This window comes from Chrysemys picta, chromosome 15 (genome assembly GCF_011386835.1).
Source record: "Chrysemys picta bellii isolate R12L10 chromosome 15, ASM1138683v2, whole genome shotgun sequence".
Classification (NCBI taxonomy): Eukaryota; Metazoa; Chordata; order Testudines; family Emydidae; genus Chrysemys; species Chrysemys picta.
In genome coordinates, this window is record NC_088805.1 from 18,256,624 (window position 1) to 18,284,194 (window position 27,571).

The window sequence follows — 27,571 nt, forward strand, 5'->3', positions numbered from 1 at the left end:
AAGTAGTAAGGTGACTGTGAAGAAGATATTGAAATAGGAATATTTGAAAAGGCTAAGGAAATCTACATTTACCAAGAAGCTAGCATTTCATTTTTCATGAAATGTCAAGTGACACAGTGGGAAAGAATGGGGCAAGTACAGTCTATACCAAATTCTCTTTTTAAAAAAAACAACAAAAAACCCCAGGCAAAATGGCTGATGGTGAGCAATAGTAGGAAGATGCTGTATGTAGGTCACAGTGCACAGCTGCAGCATGGAAAGTCAGCAGTGGTAATGTACATGTATGTATAAAGGGAACAAGTTTTGTGTGGGAAGGAGAATTCCAAAATCTTATACAGAACTTTAAGAATGTTTTCAGACACTTAACTTAAAAGGCAATCAGGTAAAGCAGCGTGATATAGTGAGGGGTAACTAGATTAATTCATGATGAAGGGTTCATACATAAACGTCTTATACTTGGTGGTTGAGGTTGCACAAGGGAAACTGTTACAGATAGGGATGTGATCTGTTCTGTGGAGTGAGAGAATATAGTGCAAGGTCATTAAATGAACCAGGGAGAATTATTAAGAGTGGTTCTAGACTCTGTCACATTCCAATAATTGTCATCCATTTGATATAGAGGTAGATAACTATTTTAAAGCAAAGGTCAGTGTGTAAAAAATATAGATGTGCAATTGCCTAAGAGCGTTGTATATGATGTAAAGGAAGGAATGGACTACGTGGGCCAATAACTTTCTCTATAGAGAGATCTGACTTTATATAAACTTTTACAAACAAAATGGGCTCCACTCTTTTAAATATGCAAGTACGTTTACTGTTTATGAAAGTGAAGCACCAATAAATAGCCCTACAGATACAGAATCAGTAGATGTATTGTAAACTCCCCTTTTCCACTAGCAAAAGTGCAAGGGCTATCCACCTATACAAGGCATGCAAGAATCAATAATTCAAGATTTAATGCAAGGATTGTGTGTAGATAAGAGCACTCTTGTGCATTCCATGTAAGACACTTTCACTTTTTCTGGGATGGGCTATACTGGGGGTGGGCAAACTTTTTGGCCCAAGGGCCACATCTGGGTACGGAAATTGTATGGCAGGCCATGAATGCTCACAAAAGTGGGGGTGGGGTGCGGGAGAGGGTGCAGGCTCTGGGTGGGGATGTGGGCTCTGTGGTGGGTCCAGAAATGAGGAGTTCAGTGTGTGGGAAGGGGCTCCAGGCTGGGGCAGGAGGTGGGGGAGGGGGCTCGGGCTGGGCATGTGGGCTCTTGGGTGGGGCTGGGGATGAGGGTTTGGGATGCAGGAGGGTGCTCCAGGCTGGGACCAAGGGGTTCGGAGAGCAGGAGGAGGATCAGGGCTATGGGAGGGGATCGGGTGTGCAGGCTCTAGGCGGTACTTACCTGAAGCAGCTCCCAGAAGGAGCAGCACGTCCCCCTCCGGCTTCTATGCGGAGGCACAGCCAGGCAGCTCTGCACGCTGACCCGTCCTCAGGCGCCGCTCCTGCAGCTCCCACTGGCCGTGGTTCCCAGCCAATGGGAGCTGCAGGGGTGTCACTTGGGGTGGGGGCAGAGTGCAGAACCCCTTGGTTGCCCCTATGTGTAGGAGCCGGAGGGGGGACATGCCGCTGCTTCCAGGAGCCAAGGTACGCACAGAGCGGGGAAGCCCCCAGTCCCCGCTCTCCAACTGGAGCTCCCGAGCGGGGCAAGTCCCGGACCCTGCTCCCCGGCGGGAGCTCAAGGGCTGGATTAAAATGTCTGAAGGGCCGGATGCGGCCCCTGGGCCATAGTTTGCCCACCTCTGGGCTATACTCTTCTCACCAAAGGCTTGAGTTTCAGCAGAATATGTTGTTAGTACCACCACAGTGGGAGTCTTATGTGAATCTAACAACTCATAATTCTATCTTCCCTATAGTGCCATTTACTTAGAATTACAGATTGCTAATTGCACACATCTTCTACTTGTAAAATGTTTCTGAATCTGTTCTAGATTTTCAGGAATGCTACTTTTTGGTAGTGCAAGTGCTCAATACATTTAAAAACTACAATGAAACTTTAAATTGCCTATTGACTTTTTTTTTAATGAAGGGAAACCAAGATAACTACTGCAGGACATGTGCCTGCCTCTCTCTCTCTCTCTCTCTCTCTCTCTCTCTCTGCCTCTGTGTGACCATTTCAAGATACCACAGATTCCTACAGTTCTGCTTATGGGACCAACACAATGCTAAAATAAGCGCAGTAAATAAGATTTTGAACCAAAAACAAATACACTGAACCTACACAGTGCCAATAAGCTGCCAAGAGACTATTTCTGTTTTGGTGGGTGAGGGAGAACCAGGAATAATTTTGGTTTTTCTAGGTCTGAAAGAAATTAGCTAATGTTATTGGCAAACCAAATGGTAATTGGTATTAAAGCTACAATACTGAACATAAAACTGGCTTAGATAAATGGTTTACAAACATTAGTAGTCATTGTACCTATATTCCAGTGAATTAATTGCTTTCAGAATAAAGGATTCTTGTGGATCACTGAAATTACTTTATAACGAACAAATACATTAAAAATAATTGTCTCCGAGATCACCCTTAAAATACTTAAGAATTTGCTCCTTCTTGACTACTTTTCACACTAAACGTATTGGGCCTTTGTTCCCCCCATTCTTTGCTTTGGCATGAAGAAGGCAGTTATTTGCGGTCATTTAGTGGTGTTAGCTTGTGTGGGCTTTTTTGGTAGGTGGGTAAAAACATTGTGAAGTTATGCTTAAACAGTTAGGGCTTTCTGTGAAGAAGGAACTATTCATTTTTAGTAAGCAGTGACACTTTATTTTTAAGAATCTCCTATCCCACATTATGTATGTACATGGGAAGTCCTTTTATATATTGATTTTTCTGCTTAACAAAACCAGTTCTACTGTCAAGATGATACTTGATTTTATCTGTAGCAGAAAAAAATCATATTGGATAGGTAGGTTCCTACCAAATTGTCCATTTTGGTCAATTTCACGGTCAGATGATTTAAAAAATAGTAAATTTTATTGTTTCAGCTATTTGAATTTGAAATTTCACAGTGTTATAATTGTAGGGGTACTGACCGAAAAACGTTTGGGGTGGCGTGTTTGCAAGGTTATTGTGTGGGGGGGAGTCATGGTACTGCTACCCTTACTTCTGCACAGCTGCTGGCGACGGCGCTGCCTTCAGAGCTGGGCTCCTAGCCAGCAGCCGCCGCTCTCCAGCTGCCCAGGTCTGAAGACAGCGCCGTCGCCAGCAGCAGCGCAGAAGTAAGGATTGCCTGGTATGGTATTGCCTCTCTTGCCTCTGCTCTGCTTCCTGCAGTCAGCAGCCACCGCTCTCTGGCCGCCCAGCTCTGAAGGCAGCAGCGTAGAAGTAAGAGTGGCATGATAAGGTATTGCCTCCCTTACTTCTGCGCTGGTGCTGGCAGGGCGCTGCCTTCAGAGCTGGGCACCCAGCCAACAGCTGCTATACTCCAGCCAGGGCCGGCTCCAGGCACCAGCCGAGCAACCTCGTGCTTGGGGCGGCAGATTCCAAGGGGCGGCATTCCGGCTGCCCTTTTTTTTTTTTCTTTTTCTTTTTGGTTTGCCGCTCCGACCGCCCTGTAGGGGGCAGCGGCGCAGAGGAGGGGAGCCCCCTGCAGCAAACTCGGCAGGGCAGCCCGCGTCCTTCCCTCCCAGCCGACCGGAGCGGCACAGAGCCCTCCCGGCAGGTGGTGCAGCGGGAGGGGCTGCGGGGCGAGCGCCCCACTGAAGCCCTGGACCCCCCTCTCTCTCTGCCCCCGACTCCCTTCCCCTACTCCTCCACTAAACCGGGCGCGCACTCCGCTGCACGTCTGCAGCACAGGGAGTCCCCCTGCACCCTGGCTCCAGCCGCCCTGCAGGTTGTTGTTTTTTTTTTTTTCTTCCTGCTTTGCTGCTCTGGCCAGCCCGCAGGTGTTTGTTGTTGTTGGGTTTTTTTTTGTTTTTGTTTTTTTTTTTTGCTTTGCCGCTCCAGCCCCCCTGCAGTGTTTTTTTTTTTTTTTTTTGCTTTGGGCGGCAAAAAAGCTAGAGCTGGCCCTGCACCCAGCTCTGAAGGCAGCACAGAAGTAAGGGTGGCAATACTGCGACCCCCCCCCCTAAAATAACCTTCTGACCCCCTGCAATTCCCTTTTGGGTCAGGACCCCCAGTTTGAGAAATGCTGGTCTCCTCTGTGAAATCTGTATAGTATAGGGTAAAAGCACACCAAAGACCAGATTTCATGGGGGGGACACACACAAGATTTCAGGTCTGTGATGCGTTTTTCATGGTCGTGATTTTGGTAGGGCCCTATGGATAGGGAAGAGCTCAACAATGCTAAAGTGAAGCTAATCTGCATACTTGCATTTCTATAGGAAGTTTGGATAATCTTAATAGCCTGATTCTCAATATAGACATGGAGTAATTATTGCCAACTCCAGTTTTTTATTCTTGAGGCTCGTTAGTTTGTGTATTTGTTAGTTTGTGTAGTTGTTGCATTAAGACAATAGGTTGAGCTTCCAATGCTGACTGCCAAAGATTATTAGCAATAGCAAATGTTATTGGCTTTTTGTCAGAAAAGATGTTGATGCACAGACACAGAAGCCCAAACTTTCATTTTGTTTCCAGCGCTTCACCGTTAGCACGGGGATGAAATGGCAGTGTGGGATGATCCAGTGGGTATTGGAATGCACTGTACATGAGCGTATTGGTTTAATAATTGTGTTGAGAGAAGTCATGTTTTAAAGGTTAAAAAAGCCAGAGTACTTGTTCTGGATTCCTCTGAGGCAATCTAACCATATTGACTTTTCATATCCTACCCTGCTTTGTGTTCACACCCTGTCTGACATGAAATTATGTAGTCTCTTAATTCGACTGGTTTGTCTTCCCACAAAGCCTAAAACATTTTTTAAATGCCCTTGCTGCATATGTTTCTTGCATATCTAGCCATATTTTAAATGTACCTGAGCTTGCCTGTTAAGTCTCCAAGCACCAATTATAACTACATAAATCCTAAAACAGAAGACAGTGCATATAGCTAGAAAAAAATTCTTATCTTTATATCTTCACTAAGCCCTAGTAAAATCCAGCATGGTTTATTGAAATATTTGTTTGACTTGCTAAACTTGTATAATTTAGATTTAGACAGTATGTCAAGAGCTACAGCACAGCAGTCTGAGAGCTCGCAGAGTGAGAAACGCTTATTACCAAATATAAACAGAGAATTTCACCTGACAATGTTTTTCAATTACATATTGTATTTCTTAACCTCCTACTAGCCTTTGATTATGGAGCCTCCATGGGCCTCCTGAATTTTGTTTGCTGCAGTGGCCAAATCTCAGTAAGGATTAAAATGTTTCTCTATACTGTTCCTAGGAAGCTCAAACTCTGCCTTCTTGTAACATTTCCTGGCTGGCATGAAACAAGGCTTTGCTCTTTCCCTTTCGCTTCACCTTATCTATGAAAGATTCGCACATACCAATAAAGTAAGACTCAGACAAATGATCTTGATGCTCAGTTTTCACTTTGGGGATGGGTCTAAGACAGAATGACCATCCCATCTATGCCCTGGATATTTAAAGGTGAATGGAAGACAAAGAGGCTATTTCCTTCTTCATTCTATATTTAAATAAATTTTATATGCAATAATATATTACAAACTACATTATAAGGATGTGATTAAGGTTGCTAAGTCAAGCTCTCTGAAGTTAAGAAATGCCAGAATTAAGGTTGCCTGTGTAACCTTAATTTGACCTGTGCATTATGTACAGTCTTTAGTTACATGACCATGTACTACTTTTTTGTCCACAGGACGACAAAAATTTACAAGTAGTGCACAGATCAAGTATGCAACATCTGAAATTCATAGTCTTCCTCTTGTCCTACAGGCTTATCCTAGCAGCTAATAGAGATGAATTTTACAACAGACCATCAAAATCAGCAGACTTTTGGGATAGCAGCAATGAGATCCTTAGTGGTATGTAACTTTTTAATGGAAGCTTGTCTTGAATCTCTCTTCCCATGTACTTTTGTTTGCAAATCTACAAAAACGTTGTTAGAAATAAAAGAACATTTAAAGGTGATGAGAACTTGTCCTCACGTGTGATGGTTGAAAACCAGTTTATGGGCTTGAAAGAGGCATAGGCCTTCGTTGTATTGCTATCTTGTATGTTTTCTTTAATCTGTACTGTAACTTCTTAAAAACTTGAATGCGTGGTTTGTAAACCTTAACTCTGTAATGAAGTGATTCAGAGCCTAAGTAAACCCATGCAATGGATACTTTGACAACAATTTGTAAATCAGCTGTAACACCTCATGGTCACATTTTATATAAAGTCCACTGAGTTTTGTTGCATTTAGTTGACTACAAAAAAAACTTACTTGAATGTTCTTCACTCTTCTTCATCATATGTTCTCCAAAAGCCACAGTTCAAGCAGTGTAGTGAAAATGCATTATACCATCTAACATAACTAGTTATTTAGTACCATGAATAACTCTCTGGAAAATGGAATTGCTGAATAATAGTCAATGACTTTAAAATTAATTGTTTAATTGTTTAAGGCTCAAGGAAATGAAATTTTAAAAATGTATGGCTCATTTCTTATCAATTTGAAATTTTTTGACTAATGACCAAAGTTGTTTTGGTTTATTAGCTTTCTGCCTGGCTGTTGTTGTTAGGCCAGGGGTGGGCAAACTATGGCATGCGGGCTAGATCCGGCCCCTCAGGGCTTTGATCCGGCCCGCGGGATTGCCCCCCATGGCGCCGCGGGCCCCGCACCGCTTTCAGAAGCGGCTGGCACCACTTCCCTGTGGCCCCCGGGCACGGGGGCAGAGGGCTCCATGTGTTGCCCTTGCCTCCAGGCACCGCCCCACGCAGCTCCCATTGACCGGGAACGGGGAACCGCGGCCAATAGGAGCTTCAGGGAAGGTATATGGAGATAGAGCTGGAAGGGACCCCAAAGGGTCATTGAGTCCAGCCCCCTGCCTTCACTAGCAGGACCAATTTTGCCCCAGATCCCTAAGTGGCCCCCTCAAGGATTGAACTCTCAATCCTGGGTTTAGCTGGCCAATGCACAAACCACTGAGCTATCCCCCCTCCCCAAGTACCCCCCAGGTACCTGGAGGCGTTGCAAGGGCAGAGCACGCAGAGCCCTCCACCCCCTCCGTCCCCCAGGGGCCGCAGCGCTTCCTGGAGCGGCGCAGCGTGGGGCAAGGGCAGGCATGCAGGGAGCCTGCTCTGGCCCGGGTGCGCGCCGCTTCATCCCAGAGCCACTTTAGGTAAGTGGTGCCAGGCCGGAGGCCGAACCCCATCTGCATCTCGCATCCCTCCTGCACCCCAAATTCCCTGCCCTGAGTCCCCTCATACACCCTGCGCCCCAACCCCCTGCCCTGAGCTCCCTGCCATACCCCGCGCTCCCTGCCACACCCTGCGCCCCAACCCCCTGCCCTGAGCTCCCTGCCATACCCCGCGCTCCCTGCCACACCCTGCACCCCAACCCCCTGCCCTGAGTCCCCTCCTGCAGTCCGCACCCCTCCTGCACCCCAACCCCCTGCCCTGAGCCTCCCATACACTCTGCACCCTTCCTCTGCCCCAATCCCTTGCCCTGAGCCCCTTCCTGTACACCGCACTCCCTCCTGCACCCCAACCCCCTGCCCCAGCCCTGCATACAATTTCCCCACCCAGATGTGGCTCCCGGCCCAAAAAGTTTGCCCACCCCTGTGCTAGGCTGTTGTCTAGCTGATGTTTTTTATAGAGAATCTATCTTTAAATACAGTTTCAATTTGACGACCTCTCCATACTCTCCGATATAAAAATGTGAGGCTCAAGTAGACAGAGCCTTGTTTAAATAGAACATTCTGACTCTGCAAAGAATTTTCATTGATGTTATGTGGTGGTGTTGTCGTTGGCAGAGAGGTCTGTGAGGATCAATTACTCCCACTGCACTGCAGCTTCCTCGCTTTCTGAAATTCTGGCTGACATTCCAAAATTCCTGCCAGACACTCTGGATGCTGCCTCCCTTGTTACACGGCGGCCAGGGGGGAGGAACAAAATACTTAGATGTTGAAATCCTAACATTAGCTGAATACTAGCCTGTAGCAAAGTGGAATAGATAATAAAATCCATTTTTGATGTCTTACTCTTTTCCTCCACCCCACCCCACCCCACCCCGGGTTTTATTTGAGGCAGTTCAGTGCAAGGGGCTTATCTGTGCAGGTCTGATTAGTATACTGTTTGAATTAATAATGCACTTCTTTCAAATGAAAGTAGCGAGGCAAAAAAGTAAATATATCCAATTCATTCTTGCCTGTTGTCACTTAATATTGATGATCATTCTTGACACTTAAAACATTGCTGCTTGTTCTGTACTACTGTACCGTAACTTACAGGCATTGTCCATCATAGCTACAATGGCTGATATTCATTCTTTATTTTTCTTATGATTTGAGTGGAATGGAGTGTAGGCTTGCCAACTTTCTAATCGCACAAAACCAAACACCCCTGCCGTGCCCCCCACTCTCTCCATCTCCCCCTCTCTCCGCTCTTCTCCACCCTCACTCACTTTCACTGGGCTGGGACAGGGGGTTGGGAGGGGGTATGGGCTCTGGGTTGGGGGTGCAGGCTCTGGGGTGGGGCTGGGGATGAGGGGTTTGGGGTACAGGATGGGGCTCGGGGTTGGGCCAGGAGGTTAGGGTGCAGGGGAGGAGGTGCGGGGTCCTGCAGGCGTTTACCGCTGCTCTGAGGAAGTGGCTGCCAGGTACCTGTGCCCACTAGGCACATGGGCAGCCAGGTGCCTTTGTGTCCACAGGCGCCGCCACCAACAGCTCCCATTGGTCAGAGTTCCCAGCCAGTGGGAGCTGTAGAGCCGGTACTCGGGCTGGGGGCAGCACATGGAGTTTCCCAGTCCCTGGCTGCCCCAGCGCCTAAGGGCTGTAGGGACCTGGTGGCCACTTCTGGGAGCAGCAGAGAGCCAGGGCAGGTAGGGAGCCTGCTTTAGCCCCGGGCCCCTGCTGTGCCACCGACCAGACTTTTAACGGTCGAAAACCGATGCCTGGCAACCCTAGTGAAGAGTGGGAGGAATGCCTTGTGTGCAGATCCGACATCAAGAAAACTATTACATGCCAAGGGTATAGCCCACAGGTGGGCCACAGCCCACCCAGTTAGCACCCAGGCCCACGCAAATCTGAGCTGGGGTGTAGCAGTCCAGTGTGTCACTCCAGCACCTGAAATTTAGGGCAGAGCTTTGCTACAATGCTTCAGAAAGCTATGCTCTAGCGGCTCTGCCTTGTCATTTTCTGAGTCACCCCATGTGCATGCCCATCTGGGCAGAAAAATTACTTTCTGATGGGGAAGGAAAGGGAAGCCACAAGAATGGTCTTGTGACTCTCCCCAGCAGTATGTTTCTGGTGCCCAGGGCAGCCAACAGAGAGGTCAATCACTGTGGGGCAGGAGGTGGGCCTGGGGAAGACCCAGCTGGTGGCTGCTACCCTGCACCCGAGCTGCTCCCCCATCCACCTGACCCCAAGCATCCAGACCCCCCTCATAACCAGCCCCTCCCACTGAGCCTCATCCCCCCCCCCCACACTCAGAACCCCCTTCCCCTTACTGAGCCCCAATGCCCCTGCACCTGGACCACCCCGACGGCTCCCCACCCCACCGAGCCCCAACCAGCTGCACCTGGATCCCCATCCCATTGAGCTCCACTCCCCCAGCATTTGAACCTCCCCATTGAGCCCACACACACACGCTGAGCCCCAACCACCTTCACCTGGACCCTCCCTGCAGGCATTACCATTGCATCCAGAACCCCCCAACAAGCCCCTATGCTTCCAACAGCAGCTAATCCTTCCCTGAGATTTGTATTTGAATTAACAAATATTCTAGCTCTACATAACCCAGTTATATTCCTTTTAACACAGTCGTAATTTTTTAAATCTTGGTTTAGGTTAATTTACTGACTTTTTTCCCTATCATCACTGTGATTTTATTAAATGGTGAATATTGCACAATTGCAAAATGCTGATTTAGTTTTAACTCATTTCATTTTTACTTTCCAAACAAACAAAAAAGCTTGGGACTCTAGGCATCTATCCAGCACTAGCTAAACTCAATTTTTATTAAGGAACTGTGATTTAAGGCTTTTGAAATGAGATGAAGCAGCAAAGTAGTGAATCTGTCTTATTTCTGCTTATGCCTCTATTTGCTGTAGGTTTGGATATGGAGGAAGGAAGAGAAGGCGGGACGTGGCTTGGAATCAGTAAGAAAGGCAAGATGGCTGCCTTGACAAACTACTTGCAGCCGAAGATTGATACAAATGCAAAGGGAAGAGGTATGGCGTCACAATGAGGAAATGAAAATATGAGTGACTATATAATGGAATGTTTGTTACAACCTTAACTAAGTACTGTTTTAACCCCCTTTTCTCATCCAATGAAGTGGTAATAATAGCTATTAACAAGGCTTGTAGAAACCTTTTTTTGTACACCCTGTCCTCCTCCTCTGAAGAATATGTAACAAGCCCTTACTTGAAACTTCTTGTGGTTGAGCTCTGTGTTTTAGATTGATGCATTCCTAGGACACTTTTGTGAGCAGAACATAATAGGAAATGAAAAAATGTGCATTTTTGTCTTTTAGGAGACTTTTTCTCATTATATTTTTATAGTAAAAGAAAAAAATCTGCTTGTAAACTCAGGGTCATGAGGTCCTTCCGTGGAAAAATATGACATTAAATAGATCAAATAAATGAGCCACATTAGTTGTATACCAAGCCAGGGCTACAAGGAACATGTAGAGGAAATGAAATAAAAGACTGAGGAGAGTGGTAATATGTGAGAACATCTAATACCGAAGGCTCCTCAAACATAAATCCGTTGCAGGTTTTTCCTCAGAGTAAAAATACGTGTCATAATTTCTATATTGGTTTAATGTGAGCACGATAGAAAACCCTAATTTCCATATTTTGCCCCTCATCAATAACAGGAATCCTAAGCCTTGTGTTCTGCTTGTTTGACTGAATTTGCCAGATTAGCTATCCTCACTTTCCATATGCAACTCATTCTAACTAACTCTAAATCCTTCCTCTTCTTCTTAGGTGCACTTGTAAGAAACTTCTTGACTACGGATTTGGACAGCTTCTCTTACTTGAAGAAAGTTTCATCGGAAGGACACCTTTACAATGGATTTAATTTAATAGCAGCCGACTTGAGGTAAGTCTATAAAACTTTACAGATCAAAAGGTGAAGAGGGAGAAACAAGAAAGCAATGAAGTGCATAGAATTATTAGCACTAAATTATCACAGTATAGTGGCTTGTCACAGGCAAAAGCTATAGCTCTTGTGCTTTTACTAACAGGCATGGGTATTCAAAGTTCTGAATGTTACTCCATTTCATATACTTTCTACAGTTCTCTTTTTATTTTTGTTTCTTCCAGAAACCAGAGGGCTGTCTTATTATCTAGTAATTTCTTGTAGTGCGTCTCTCAGCATCTCTTTCTTACAGAATAGAGATGTTTCAATGGAAAGATTTCCTAAGTTCTTCCACCCTTAATTTGTGATACATTTTTTGACTACCAGACTTCTGGACAACTACAAAAATTCTGATTCAGGATTTGGTTTGCCAATTTAATGTGAACAAATACTGTCGGTCTCCTGACTTAACAAAGCTAATAAAGACACAGGAATAAAAACCCAGTCAAATACAAAGCGTTGTCCTAACAGTACAGACACCATTATTGTAAACAATACACTGACAGCTACCGGAGCGTAACATCAAGATTTGATTAGTGAGCTGCAGTAATTTAGCTGAGAGATCAGGATTAAGATTTTTAGCACTGAAACCAAATAAGAACCCAGAAGGAAATCAATGTGACGGGGCAATGGAGTGATGGGGAACAGTGTTCAGAACCTGGAAACTTGATCAACGCAGCAAAATATATTTGATGGAGTCTGGCAGTATCAATTAAATGAGATGAGTAGTGAAAAACACAAACTGCAAAAGCCAATGGTTAGACACTAAGGTCTTGTCTACATTGCCCCGCAGTTCAGACTACGGTGGTGTGACTAGCAGTGCACACCAAAGTGGTATGCTACAACTCCCCCATGTGGATGCTGCAGGCATGAACTAAAAGGTTGCTAATTTGCATTAATGTAGTCCTGTTTGAAAAGGACTCTATTAATGCAAACTAGGAACCTTTTATTTCACATCTGCAGCATCCACACAGGGGAGTTACAGCACACCACTTTGGTGCACAATGCTAGTCACACCCCTGTAGTCTGAACTGTGGAGCAGTATACACAAGCCCTGAGTATCTGAAGATGTGACTGATGAAAGGCTGTAGAAGTGTTAGCCATTTAAAGGAAGTGCTTTTGGGAATTAAGGGCTAGATAATGGGAAATAAGATTTTAGAACTGTTGGAGATATTGAATAAAGTTCAAGAGTGAGATGAAAGGATGAAGATAAATGGGGGTGGGGGATGTAACTGGAATTACTTTACAACTGAAAGAAATAGTTGAAAGCTGTTCACATTGGTCACCAGATCAGGTGAACAGGGAGAATTCGAATAAGTGGGGAATGAGGATGGTAATGAGGACTTGAATATCATTTGAATAGTCAGCTACCTGAAGACGTGCATCAGAGGAATCAAACAAGAATTGTCAGTGATCAGAGGAGAATCCAAACTGAGACACAATTCATATGTCATCTCAGATGGTTGTTTAGCACTCACAAGAATATGAATTATTTCATAGCTATTATCGGTGTATATTGCTCAGAGAAAGTGGAGTTAATACCCAGACGGAGAACAAGTGTGACTGAGATTTCAGCAGTTCTTAATAGAATTAACAGTAAATCTAGACGATGACAAAGTAGACACAATGGGGAAACAATAGAATTAATACTTTATTGGGAGACCATTAAAATTCTCTGTGTTGGCATTTGGTTGTGGTTTTGCTTTTTGTTTTTTTTAATGCAATTAAACAGTCTTTCTCCTTATAGATATCTAGTAAGAAAAGTTGGATCAATTCTGCCCTTTGAGGATAATAAATAATAGTAAAATAGAAACATTTTGTACTGGTGATCAGTACTTTTCTTGTTGAGTGTCATAGAGCATATGTGTTGGTATTGGACCACACTGAAAGTTGAGGATAAAAAGAAGTACCAAATAACTTCCCGTCCACTGAATAAGCCAAGGGTCATACATGAGAATGTAATTAAAGACTGAATCATAATGTGTACCCACAAGGAGGCTGAATTAAGGTTGTACAAGAATTTTCTAAGGTCAGTGCTTGTCTTTGCAACCTTAATGTTTTATTACCATAGTGGTTTTGGGTGTAATTTCGTGTGTGTGTTTAAACCAAAATTTGAAAACAAAAATTACATCTAGTTGGAACCACATTGATCCCCAGCTTGGGTTATCTGGGTTTGGACCTTCAGATCCACAGCACAGACTTCTGCTACTTGAGCTAACAGAGTGGCATTGGTAGTCTGTTTATCCTCTGTGTGGACTGGTCACTTCGGGGGAAGGATGTTCTATCTTTGCCAGTGAGTTTCATGGCTATTTGAGGATGCAGAAAAATGTAGAGACTAAACTCCTGGGTTTAATTCCAGGTTCTCTGGGTAGTGTTCTATAGTGGTTATAGATCCTTATGGACCTGCATCCCCGCCCTATCTGCCCCACCCTGGCTTCTTGCCCCCAATTTCTCAAACCTCCTCTGCATTCTAGTGTGACTGCTTCCTCCTCCTCCATAGTGCCTAGATGCCAGCTGGGGGAACATTGAGAGCACAAGAGAGACTTGCTTCTCAATTCTGGTCCCCAGCACTGCCGTAGTTAATAGCAGGAGGAGTAATTGCAGGAGAAGCCTGCTCAGCCCCAGGATGCAGCGTGCTCATTTACTCCAGGGGATGGTACACGCACAGTTCAATGGAGCTGTGAAGAGATGGAACATGTCCAGTGCAGATAAATTCTCTAAAGATTCTATCTGCCAGAAGCTGCTTACCCTCTACTGAATATGTGCAAACTGAGATTTTTTTCAAATTCTTATGACTTGGCCAAATTTGGGTGGATTCTCATGGACTGCAGAAAGCACATTCCTGACACGAGGATGACCCCTTACCCACAAGTCCCTGTTCCAAATATTGAATCTTTAGAACTTAATGGAAATGATGGTGAGAATTATTTTTAACCTGGGCAAAACATATTTTTCCTGATCTCTTTCTGAGAAATGGATGAACCGTTATCACTGAAATTTCTCAAACCAGCCTGAGGCAGATACCTGGCATGGAACATTTCAGCCTAAATGGTCAGTTTGGCCAAGTTTTAAGCAACTGAAAACAGGGTCTTATAAGTATTGATCAAGCTTAACCATAAGTGGTGCTATATGTTACATACAGACAACCTTAACTGATATGTAATGGGTACATGTACTTAATATGCCTATCACAAGAGAGAGGATATAAAAGGTTAAGGTATCTAATAGTACATATCCTCTACTCCATTCAAGTGTGCTCCTTGCTTCTAGAATCATTAGACATCACAGACAATGCACCACAACTGTAATTTTTCCCCAGTAGGGAAGGCTAGCCCTCCAGCATTGTATTTCCCAAACTTCCTACCACCTACAGACCAGAATCCTCCTCCCCCAACTTCCTTTCTGCACAAGTTTGGAAAATCACTCTTATTTGGAGAAGAGGGTGCTGGAATTAAGTTCATTATACCTTTCTAGAAGCCTGTCAACAAATGTGACACTGTTACAATTATTGTTCCCTCTACTTCACTGACCTCCATTGGTCATAATCCCGTCACCATCACTCACTCCCCTCCCCCCCCATGACATTTTTAAATAAAGGATTAGGAATAAAACACTTTCAAGGTCTTTAGGTGCACAAAACCATAGCTTCCTTGCCAGTTTAGGATATTTATTTTCATTTTAGAAACTGCTGTGATAAGGTGGGGAGGGAAAATGGAACTTTTTTTAGCCAATTAAAGTTTAAAAGGAGAAATGTTTTATCAAGGCAGACTCACTCCAGCTGTGAAGATACCAGTAGTCTTTCAGTGCTTGCTGCTCCTGTTTAGGGATAAATGACCTGGTTCTAAGAACTGCAACAGTAGAAAGAGAAAGTGAGCACTTCAGAGATGTGTGAAAACCAAACCAATCCCCCACATCGCTGCTCCAGGGAATAGATGAAGGACCAAATAGCCCCTACACTCAGCTGGAGTGAGAGGAGATGGTGTTTTAAAGGTCTGCTGGTATCTTCAGCTGAACTCTCACAAACATCGTCAAGCAGTAATTTGAATGGTCTAATTAATAAAAAGAAAACCAAAAGCTGGAAGACTCAGTATCTTTATCAGGGAGTCAGTTTTTGACAAGTTTGATGCCCCCTACTCAAACCATTATTTGGACTCCGCTTTGTTGATTGGTTATAAAGAGGGATTTTGTTAACCTGCAAATCAGGGAAACTAAATCCACAGCAAAAGTAGATTGCTGTTTACTAAAGCTGAAACTAGTGAACTGATTTGTTGTGGCTGAGATAATGCATATATTGTTCTCTGAACACACGCACACTAACTGGCCCAACACAGAAACCAAGTTGGACACTTAGTGTGTGCTCCTTCTTCCACCATTGGTGTGCTCTACTCTGCAAAGTTCATTATTCCACACTGGGGCTTCCCCACCCTTTAGTTTTAATTGCTTTGTTTAGCTGTACTGTATTTAGAGTTGCTGACCTCTTTCTTCCTCCACCCTGCCTCACGCCCGGCTCACTGCCATCTGGCTAGCTTTCAACTAGAATAGCTGGCTTTATTAAATCTGTTGCTAGTTTACCCCAAGAATACTGATAGGTTATGAAAGACTCTCAAATTACAGACTGTAGTGACAGCCTCCTGAATTGTACTTCCAGACAGAGCTGAGTGAATAATAGACTTTTCATATTTCAAGGGGGCATTGAAGGTGACATGACCAGTTAACACCTTTCCAATCATTCAGGGGAAAGGGGGAAGAAAGGTGGTGGTGGGGTTAGTGGATTATAGATTGTTGTAATAAACCGTAAATCCAGTGTCTGTATTCAGTCCTTGATTTTTAGTGTCTAGCAAAGTTATGAATTTAACCTGCCAGGCTTGTTTTTTGAAGGTGTTGTGCAGGTTTCCTTTAAGGATGAGGACTGAGAGGTCAGATATAGAGTGATCACTTTGATATTTTTTTTCCAATGTGAGTTCATTTGAGAGCACAGTGATGGAAGATAGCAGCAGGCTATCACAGGCCAGGCAGGCGGGGAGAGGCGCCCCTCACCCAGCCCAGCCCTGTCGGAGGGGGGAGAGGCGTCCCTCCCCCAGCCCAGCTGGAACTGCCAGGGGGTAGGAGGGGTTACATGCAGTGGAGAGGAATTAAAACCTTGAGCCAAGCAGTGGCGTTGCCCCACCACCATCCGCCCATTGTGCTGCAGCCAACTCATCTGGTGAGTTTAATGAGCGACTGAGAGTTAGTGGGAGGTGCCCGAGCCGCCACCCCACTGCGTCCCCTGGGATGGAGTGCCACGCTGTCCCAGGCTCCCCGCAACCACTGCCCCCCATCCCACTGGGCACGCCCCCGAGCTTGCCCAGCCTTGGGAGCCAGCCGGTGGGCTTGGGGAGGTGATAGCTGATCCCCTGCATGGTCCATGGGACGTGTGTCCATGCACGGAGCTCGGCCGGGTGCGTAATTCCAGTGGCTGATGCAGCCGAGGGTGGTTTTACCCCTCCCATGGGAAGCTCAAACCCACCTGCGAGCGCCTCCCCTGTGGGCGCAGGGGGCAGAAGGCAGAGCCCCCCCATGCAAAATTGCCCATTTGGCTGGCAGCCCGTGAAGCTGGAGGTGCTTGCAGTGGTGTGTGTGGGGGGGGAGGGGGTCTGTGCCAGGGGGTACCCCACTGGCGGCCCCTTCCCCTGAACTTTGCTGGGCTAGAGGGCCTGCGGGGAGGGGAGCTGCGTGTGACAGCGGGCTGGGGTGGCAGTACTATTTCTCCAACCCAAAACAGAGAGGAACCTCTCCCCCCGCCCAGTCCCACCCTGCCGGAGCTGCCACAGCCTGGGAAAGCCCCCCCCCCCATCCTGAGCTGCTGCAGCCCCAGGGCAGCCTGCACCCCAGAGCCCGCACCTCAGCTGGAGCCCTCACTGCACCCCAACCATGAGCCCCCTCCCACACCTTGAACCCCTCATCCCTAGCTCCACCCCAGAGCCTTCATACCCAGCCATAGCCCTCACCCCTACATTCCAATCCACTCCCCCAGGCCTGAGCCCCCTCTTGCACTCCAATCCCCTCATCACTGGCCCCATCCCAGAGTCTGCACCCCCAGCCAGAGCCCGCACCCCAGCCCTCTGCCCCAGCCCTGAGCCCCCTCCCACATTCCGAACCCCTCGGCCCCACCCCCGCCACACATTACCTCCATATTGGTGCCCATAACAAAATTCATTCCGCACATGGACGTAAAAAATTAAAGGGAACACTGATAGTGATTGTCTTATTTCACCCACGTAGTTGTTCTTGTGTCATTTAGTGCACTGGATGAGGTACAGCCAGGGCCGGCGCAACCCATTAGGCGACCTAGGCGGTCACCTAGGGCGCTACAATTTGGGGGGCGGCAACCACGGTGGTATTTTGGCGGCGGTACCTTCTGCCGCCTAGGGCAGCCGAAAAGCTGGTGGCGCTCCTGGGTACAGCACATGTTGTGATAGGCATGTGTAGGACCTTTGGATCTTGGAAAGGAGTGTTGTGGGTGGTGGTATGTCTACAGATTTTGCATCTGTTGTTCTGGCAGGATCTGGGCCGCTTTGAGTTGGTGTGTCCTGGTCTGTGGGGAGTTTGCTTCTCATTATGAGGTTCGGGGGGTTCTTATTTGAAGGCTAGAAGAGGGGATTCAGGAAAGATTTCTGTCAGGATGTGGTCCCCATCGAGCATGCATTGTAGCTGTTTGATGAGACCCCACCTGGTTTCCAGCGTGGGATGGTAGGTGACAACTTTGGGGTGTGTGGTCAGATGGGGTTTTATTTCCATATTGAAGCACATTCTCTTGGGGTATTTGGGTGCCCATTCCTTGATGCAATCTACCTCTCTGGTAACCTGCTTCTCTGGTGTAAAAGAAATAACCCCAGGGGAGGCTCCATGTGCAGGATTTTCTTTGTTGATTTAATGAGTTGCAGGCTTGTGCTGGATCTGCAGCATCAAAAGATATAGAAGAAATGTTTGATGAAAAATCTGCTTTGTTAAATGGCTATACTTGGGAGCTCAGAATAGCGAGACTTTAAATGCGAAATGGGTATTGAAGCAGAGGCTATAAGCCATTGTCTGTATAGAGTGACAAGGTTTAATGTTCAGGATGGACTTCAGCTATTGTTGACAGGATCAAAGATCACCCATGTTGCAAAGGTGGTGTGCTTAGTTATTTAGGGTGGGTGCTGGAGGCAGGGATTCTGACTGCATTGTTCATTCTTTCAGCCAGTCCACTAGTGATATTTAATGATACCATTGGAGAATAACAACAAAATGCCATCATCTTCCAATAGGGTAAAGAGAGTGAAAAGCCATACCTTCCCCTCCCTCCCCCCACCCCCACCTCAGTATCGAAAGCTGTTGCACATACTTTGACTCCTGAGGAACCCTGCTAGCAAAAAAATGCAAATGCCAAAAAGAAACTTCAGATGAGTTAAGAAGCAGCTGCCATAGGCTTACTATAGCCTTGCACGACTCTCAAGATTGGCTCAAAAACTACTTCCCCACCTTTTACTATGATGATTGGAGGGGAAAAGCACGCTTTGCACCCACCAAATACAATAACTTGCTCTGGACAAGTGAAGTTGTAGAATTTTTGCAAGGCTGCCTTACTACATAACCGCCAGCTAAATAGCAATTTTAAACACTACAGTGCTTGAATCTTTTTATTATTTTTATTTTTTAACTTTTTTTGAAGTGCTGAGTAACCACAGATCTATCTGATGTTGAATGTTCAGTACCTCTGTAAATCAGGTTATACAACATCTGAACTGAAAAGAGATCAGAAAGGATACCATGGGTTCCTTCTTGTTTGTTAACAAATACCTAAAATGAGATTCAAATTGACCAAGCAAAGCCTTAAAATAACTCAGTCAGTTCTAATGTGTATATATATTACACTTATGGAAGCATTTATCTATTACAGGGATCGGCAACCTTGGCACGTGGCTGGCCAGGGTAAGCACCCTGGTGGGCCTGGCCAGTTTGTTTACCGGCAGGTTCGGTTGATCACGGCTCCCACTGGCCGCAGTTCACTGCTCCAGGTCAATGGGGGCTGCAGGAAGCGGCGCGGGCCGAGGGATGTGCGGCCGCGGTTTATCCTGGCAAGCCACGTGCCAAAGGTTGCCAACTCCTGATCTATTAGCATAATCACATTAAGATAGTTTGGAAGGCTATCTTCAACTAATGTTAACAATAGGAGTAAAAAATACAAAGAACTACACTAGGTCAGTAGGTAACTGTCAACTCCATAAAACAATTTGTTTTTGTGTTTCGGGTCAGACTTCCATGAACAAAGGGACAGGTATATCCCCCTGAAAGATGTACATGTTGACTAATTTTTTTTCAATGTTGATACTACTTCAACACTGAGTACCCTGCTGAAATAAGATTCTTAGTATGTTAATGGTGCAAAGCCATTCCTATCAAATATGTGAACTCATCATGTCATGAAATTAGAAGTAGTCATGAAAGAAATGTAGTATATAAATGTAAATTAGTTTTCCATATAAACAGCAAACATGATTATTATTACAGTTGCTGATATAAAATGGTGCAGCAAAATAACCATTAAAAGAGAGATTGAAAACTATTTTGACAATGCTTTCTGCTGTGTAACCAATAGATAGCATTATTTTGCAGTTCCTGTTTACTATCTTTACTATTCATTTCATTACACTCTAACAAAGGGAGGGAAATATCCAAGCATGTGATGCTACAAACAATGGGAAGTGCATTTATAGGCTGATCCACAAAATGCTGAAGGTTTGTTTGCATGCATATTTCAGTCTTCTCTACCCTGGCATAATGACATCCTGTTAGATTGACACAGGTACAACCATGTGAGGAAAGAATTGGATGAGAAACCGTGAGGATTTTTAAAGCCTGGATTGTTTGCTTCCACAGCTTTGTCTTCGCATCTTCATTTGAAAAACAAATTCTTTGACATTTCTAGTTTAACCCAATTCTCCATGTCATCACAGGTGTTTGTCACCTTTAACGTTATTGATTTTTAATGACAGAGCTGCATGCTGGGAAAAAAAATGTGGTTTTTAGTTTTCTAACCTCTTCATTAGTGTTGCTTCCTAAATATACCACTTGAAAACAGTATGGAGTTTGCTAACCTCTTCTCAGCCTATTTCCTGTTCTGAAGTGGTATATTTAGAAAGCAACACTCTTCTTGCTGACTTGGAGGAAACTCTGTGTGGATAAGCACATTTTAGTACAGTGGAGTTTGGCATACAGCAAACTCGGCCCTTTATTTTGTTCCCTTGGTGAGGAGTCAGGGTCTCAGAGCCCGAGCGCCTGCCCAAGTCCAAACATCTACACTACTTATTTTTAGCCCCCCAGTGAAAGCCCTGTAAGCCTGAGTCAGCTGACCCAGGCTCTGAGACTCACTGCCGTGGGTCGTCTTTTGCTGTGTAGATACAGCCATACATCCTACTAATTTGCCCGTAGTCTCTGTAATGAAGATAAAGGGATTTTAGGAAGAAGGGTTGGCAAGTAGTCATGAGAAGTGGGTATGTTCTTTTGGTGCTCCATTCAGACCTTTAATTTGGTAAATTTTGGGTAGGTTTGATTAATTGGGTTTGTCGTTGAAATGGTGATGGGTGGGACTGAATTCCATGAGATCTGCTGAAACAGCAAATGGCTGAAAAATCAGACTTTTTACATTGAAGTCTAGAAAGTTACTTGATCATGACATGACACCACTGCACAAAATGCAACAACAACAAAAAAAGCAAACTGAGTTAATCTGAGAAATTGGTATCCATAAGAGAAGTTATGGAATCCTCAAAATATCTTGGACACACTGTCCTGAATTTACAAAAACAACGAGGAGTCTGGTAGCACCTTAAAGACTTACAGATTTATTTGGGCATAAGCTTTCGTGGGTAAAAAACCCCACTTCTTCAGATGCATAGACTGAAAATTACAGATACAGGCATAGATATACTGGCACATGAAGAGAAGGGAGTTACCTTGCAAGTGGAGAACCAGTGTTGACAAGGCCAATTCAGTCAGGGTAGATGTGGTCCAGTCTTAATAACTGGTGAGGTGGTATCAATATCAAGAGAGGGAAAATTGCTTTTGTAGTAAGCCAGCCACTCCCAGTCCTTATTCAAGTCCAAATTAATGGTTTTAAGTTTGCAAATGAATTGTAGCTCTGCAGTTTCTCTTTGAAGTCTGTTTTTGAAGTTTTTTTTTGTTGAAGGATGGCTACTTTTAAATCTGTTATTGAATGTCCAGGGAGATTGAAGTGTTCTGCTGGCTTTTGTATGTTACCATTCCTTCTGTCTGATTTGTGTCCATTTATTCTTTTACGTAGAGACTGTCCGGTTTGGCCAATGTACATGGCAGAGGGGCATTGCTGGCACATGCTGGCATAGATCACATTAGTGGATGTGCAGGCGAATGAGCACCTGATGGTGTGGCTGATGTGGTTGGGTCCTCTGATGATGTCGCTAGAGTAGATATGGGGACAGAGTAGGCAACAGGGTTTGTTACAGGGATTGGTTCTTGGGTTAGTGTTTCTGTGGTGTGTAGTTGCTGGTGAGCATTTGCTTCAGGTTGGGGAGCTGTCTGTAAGCAAGGACTGGTCTGCCTCCCAAGGTCTGTGAAAGTGAGGGATCGTTTTCCAGGATAGGTTGTAGTTCGTTGATGATGTGCTGGAGAGGTTTTAGCTGGGGGCTGTATGTGATGGTTAGTCTGTTATTTTCCTTGTTGGGCCTGTCCTGTAGTAGGTGACTTTGGGGTACCTGTCTCGCTCTGTCAGTGTGTTTCCTCACTTCCCCAGGTGAGTACTTAGTTTTAAAAAGGCTTGATAAAGATCTTATAGGTGTTTGTCTCTGTCTGAGGGATTGGAGCAAATGCGGTTGTATCTTAGGGCTTGGCTGTAGGCAATGGATTGTGTGATATGACCTGGATAAAAGCTGGAGGCATATAGGTAAGTACAGCGGTCAGTAGGTTTCAGGTATAGAGTGGTGTTTATGTGACAATCACTTATTTGCACTGTAGTGTACAGGAAGTGGATCTCTTGTGTGGACTGGTCCAGGCTGAGGTTGATGGTGGAGTGGAAATGGTTGAAATCCAGGTGGAATTCTTCAAGGGCCTCCTTCCAGTGGGTCCATATGATGAAGATGTCATCAATGTAGCGCAAGTAGAGGAGGGGCGCTAGAGGACGAGAGCTGAGGAAGCGTTGTTCTAAGTCAGCCATAAAAATGTTGGCATACTGTGGGCCCATGCAGGTACCCATAGCAGTGCTGCTGACTTGAAGGTATAAGTTGTCCCCAAATCTGAAATGGTTGTGGGTGAGGACAAAGTCACAAAGCTCAGCCACCAGGTGTGCTGTGGCCTCATGAGGGATACTGTTCCTCACAACTTGTAGTCCCTCTTCATGTGGAATATTGGTGCAAAGAGCTTTTATATCCATGGTGGCCAGATGGTGTTTTCAGGAAGATCACCAATGCATTGTAGTTTCCTCAGGAAGTTGGTGGTGTCTCGAAGATAACTAGGAGTGCTGGTAGCGTAGGGTCTGAGGAGAGAGTCTAACTAGCCAGATAATCCTGTTGTAAGAGTGCAAATGCCTCAGATGATGGGGTGTCCAGGATTTCCAGGTTTATGGATCTTGGGTAGCAGGTGGAATACCCCTGGTCAGGGCTTTAGGGGTGTATCTGTGTAGATTTGTTCCTATGCTATAGCAGGGAGTTTCTTGAGCAGATGGTGTTAGTTTCTTTTGGTACTCGGTGGAATCGAAGGATAGTGGCCTATAGAATGTGGTGTTGGAGAGTTGCCTGGCAGCTTCCTGTTCATAATCCGACCTATTCATGAGGACTACAGCACCTCCTTTGTCAGCCCCTTTGATTATAATGTCAGAGTTGTTTCTGAGGCTGTGGATGGCGTTGTGTTCTGTACGGCTGAGGTTATGGGGCAAGTGATGGTTTGTGTTCACAATTTCAGCCTGTGCACATCTGTGGAAGCACTCTATGTAGAAGTCCACTCTGTCATTTCGACTGTCAGGAGGAGTCCATGCAGAATTCTTCTTCTTGTAGTGTTAGTAGGAGGGTTCCTGTGGGTTAGTGCACCATTCAGTGGTGTGTTGAAAATATTCCTTGAGTCAGAGGCTAGATCTACACTACGGGGGGGGGGGGGGGGTTGACCTACGATACGCCACTTCAGCTACGTGAATAGCGTAGCTGAAGTGGCGTATTTTAGGTCGACTTACCTGGCTGTGAGGACGGCGGCGAGTTGACCGCTGCCGCGCCACCGTCGACTCCACTTCCGCCTCTTGCCGCGGTGGATTTCCGGAGTCGACGGAAGAGCCATCGGGGATCGATTTTATCGCGTCTTCACTAGACGCGATAAGTCGATCCCCAATAGATCGATTGCTACCCGCCAATTCAGCGGGTAGTGAAGACGTGCCCAGAGACAGCGAAAGCAGGCTTCCAGATCACCGCAGAATTGTATCATGTGCGTGGAGATGGTGGGGCAGAAAGAGTCCCCGAGATAGGACAGACTCTTCTGCCAGGCTAAGTGTGCAGTTGGATAGATTAACAATATTGTTGGGTGAGTTAAGGGTACCACTGTTGTAGCCCCCGTGGCATGTAGAGATTTAGATAGTTTACTGTCCTTTTTCCTCTGTAGAGAAGTAAAGTGTGTGTTGTAAATGGCTTGTCTCGTTTTTGTAAAGTCCAGCCACGTGGAAGTTTGTGTGGAAGGTTGGTTTTGTATGAGAGAGTCTCCAGTTTTGAGAGCTCATTCTTGATCTTCTCCTGTTTGCTGTACAGGATGCTGATCAGGTTGTTCCTCAGTTTCTTTGAGAGCGTGTGGCACAATCTCTCACCATAGTCAGTGTAGTATGTCGATTGCAATGGATTTTTTACCTTCAGTCCATTTGGTATGATGTTCATCTGTTTGCACTTGGAGAGGAAGATGATGTCTGTCTGTATCTGTGTGAGTTTTTTCATAAAGTTGATGGATTTCCACTTCATACGGCTAAATTCAGTGCCTTGTGTGGTGCCAAGTATCAGAGGGTTAGCCGTGTGAGTTTAGAAATCCAGGATGCCTTTCTCAACCTGGTCATCAACAGAGAGATTACACGGGTGGGATTTAGTAACTAGCCCAGGCAGTAGTCCAGGAGGCTTTGGTGTGTAAATGGGGTCAGTGTGGGAATAATACAGAAGGCTTTGGGCAAGTGGAAGAAGAGTCAGATGTCGTGCTTGACTTTCTGTAAGCTTTCTTACATTCCTCATCCTATCCCCACCTCTGCACAGTAAAGCCTCCTTGCCCTGTGGTTTAGTGATGAACACAGGGACCCAGCTGTCTGTGGTCCTGCTGTGCCACCTTCATTGAATTGTTCACTCTGATGTTTAAGCGCTCAGTTATTTGAGAGTTTTATGAGATTTGGAGCATCCCATACACCAGCGTGGTAGGAAGAAAAAGGTTCTGAAATTGAGTATGAAAGAAATGATCTCTCTTCTCCCTGGCCTCAAGCTCTTCCCCCCACCAAAAACAGAACATCACCACACTAGTATTATTTGAAACTCTGCCAGGAAAATTGCTGAACAATGTTTTATGTGCTGTGAATATCTGACCATACTTTCTCAGTCATCTCATTTGTTGGTAGTGTATGTACAGTAGTGTATAAAAATGGCAAGTATTTTTCAAAAAAATATTCCGAACAGAAAGGGAGCATTCTGATTACCTCATGAACATTCTAAAGAAGTAGATTAATCTGTGTGAACCACACAGCTCAGCTGAAATTTCTGTTCAGTATTTTAAACTGCCAACTTCATCTCTTTTTCCTTGCACAGAAAATATGCATTCACACTGTTATATTAGCTGTAAAACAATCCAGGCTGCATTATTACATGTAAAATATTCATCCTGTTAGAAGATTAGAGCTCATGATGTCCCCGGGGTATGGTTATCTCATGATAACCATGCCCTGTGTTGTACTTTATTTCCTCATTACTTTTCACTTTGTTACATTACTGTTGATTGCAACAAGGAGCTGCCTTGAGTGTGGAGGCAGGGTAGATGTGCAAAAGGACACAGTTAATATTGTGTCAGTGTCAGGAAGTAATTCTAAACGATAAATTCTGAATAGCTTTCGGCTGCTATGCAGCCATATATCACTTTAAGATTTATGCTTTCTCCAATATTTGTTGTTGCTTATATTTAAGGAGAGAGGGAATCTAAACTAGCATATGTTTTGTAGGGGTTTGTTTTTTTCTTTTTTGTTTGTTTTGCTACTGTCAGATCTGAGATTTATAAGAAATGTGGCTGTCTTGCATTTTGAGGTTGCAATCATTTTAATTGCATCTTTATCGCTTCCCTAGCACAATTGTTACTGATATTTGTGGAGCCGGTGGGGAAAAGGGGAGGCAGTTTGAGGCTTCTTGGCCTGCGGAAGCCCTGTCCAGCATTTGTGCTATTTTCATGATCATGCTTGCAATGATGTTTCATCTTGGCTTCTGCCACTGGGCTCCAGTACAGAGTAGCTGTAAACAATAGGAAAAGAACTGTCAGAGCCAAATGAGAGTAGAAAGAGTAGCTGACTGGCACATTGAGCTAAACTTTGGAAGCATCTCCATTTAAGAACTCTCCTGGAAGACCTCAATCTTATTTTATTTGACAAAACAATTCCCCTTATAAGGCGGCGGCGGCAGCAGCAGCAGCTTTATGGTAGAGGTATGTGTAATAGAAAATGCATGGCTGGAAAAATGTGGAATGTAGAAACAATGAGATACAGATGTCTTGAATTAGTGACCTTGTGGTTTGTATGTACTCCCCATCTTTTTTTGTTAAACTCCAGGGAATCTTATTACTGCATTACTCAGTCACAAGAATCTCAAAGCAGATGGTAGATATTAATATTCTTTTCACACAAAAAGCCATCACTAAAGGAAGGCAGTAGTGACTTCTTATTCAGCAGGAGGTCTCATTTATGATAAGGCTTATCTTATAGCTGTGTTTAAGGGCTGTTTTCTGCATTTTCATCCCCTTCCATTAAAACTTAGTTCTCTTTTCCTGTTCAGACCCCTGGGGATATGAATCATTTTGACCTTTTTTCCTGAAAGCCCCTCTACTACAGTTTACAGGTTTGGTAATCTGAAAATATATTGTGTTTATACAATAATAAAACAGCCATTAAAATGGTTGGCGCCTTTTAAAAAAGACATACCTTCCTGTACTTTTGATCTATGTACTATGATACTACACATCATCATGTTGTGATCTGTACTAATGAATTTTGCCTTATTCTCTTAGCCCATGAAATATTTACAGTATAAAAAAGTGTAATAATCCAGTAGCCCATACAAAAAATCTCTAAGGAGTTGTAAAATAGTCCAAGGATTCTGCCTTTTTATTGAGCACCACATTTATTTATGTTGCCTTCAAGGGGAGAGCACTGTGCTCCTCTAGCTGATTTCAAGTTCTTTTATTAATAAGATCTTCTACTGTGTCCAGCAATTCTTTGTAAGGAATTGATATTTATACAAAAACATAGATATACTGAATAGCCAGAAGAAAACATATCACAATGAATAATGGGATATGCACACTCAAATTCATTTGTTTCATTGCTGCATCTGTCAAATGTGAGTTATTTTAGATCAAAAATAGAGAAATAAATAAAAAGGAAATATATTTGTTTCCCATATTTTCTTGGCTACATAGCAATTTCTGTAGATGGCAAATTCGTCAGTTCTAGTATTAATGTAGCCTATGGCACTCCTATTACTTATCTTTTAAAATTTCATCCAACAGTCTGCTATAGCAATTTGTGCTTCCACTGATGCACAGACCCTGTTAATGGGATGTGGGCGTCAAGTTCAGGAATAGTACTATATCGAAAAGGTGGTAATACAACGTGTTTGCACTGCTTTTAATAGTAATTTTGGTTAAAAATTCCTGGCTTGAGTTCATCATATTGGTTAATGCAGAATGTGTGTTTGCTGCCTAAAATTATGACCTCACTGAATGCTACTGATTGTTGGTCATGTGCTGACACATGCCCACCCATTTGCTGATGGTCGGACAACTCAGAAGCAGCAAATGCAGGTTGCAGAGGTGGATTCTTCTTGGTGATACAATGAGCCATTGCAGAAAGAACATTTTAGAAAAAATAATTGTGGTCAGAATACTACTGAGGCTCAGATAGTAATTGAGAGACGTCTTCAGACATAGAATAATCCTCTCCTTTGTCATGTGGGGATTCGCTCTCTTACCTGTATCCCAGGTGACTTTTTTCTGTACTTATTAATAGGCTGTGTTAGTCTGATTGGTTTTGGTTGTTTTATATGCATTTGATTTTTTGCCAAATGTTTTA

General features: G+C 44.6%; 1 protein-coding gene across 23 annotated transcripts in view; it reads left to right on the top strand.

Moving 5' to 3' along the window:
* TANGO2 (transport and golgi organization 2 homolog) overlaps positions 1 to 27,571 on the top strand; it is a 79,817-nt gene that overhangs the window by 33,388 nt on the left and 18,858 nt on the right. For 15 of the 23 annotated variants that reach the window (XR_010592875.1, XR_010592879.1, XR_010592877.1 and 12 more), the window contains 3 exons: positions 5,888 to 5,976; positions 10,209 to 10,328; positions 11,091 to 11,205. Coding sequence is in view for 18 of the 23 variants with exons in the window: in XM_005294998.5 (XP_005295055.1) it covers positions 5,888 to 5,976; positions 10,209 to 10,328; positions 11,091 to 11,205 (324 nt within the window). In the remaining 5 variants the exon portion in view is untranslated. The remainder of the gene's footprint in view (positions 1 to 5,887; positions 5,977 to 10,208; positions 10,329 to 11,090; positions 11,206 to 27,571) is intronic. The other 8 variants (XM_065568468.1, XM_065568470.1, XM_065568472.1 and 5 more) reach the window with 1 other exon arrangement.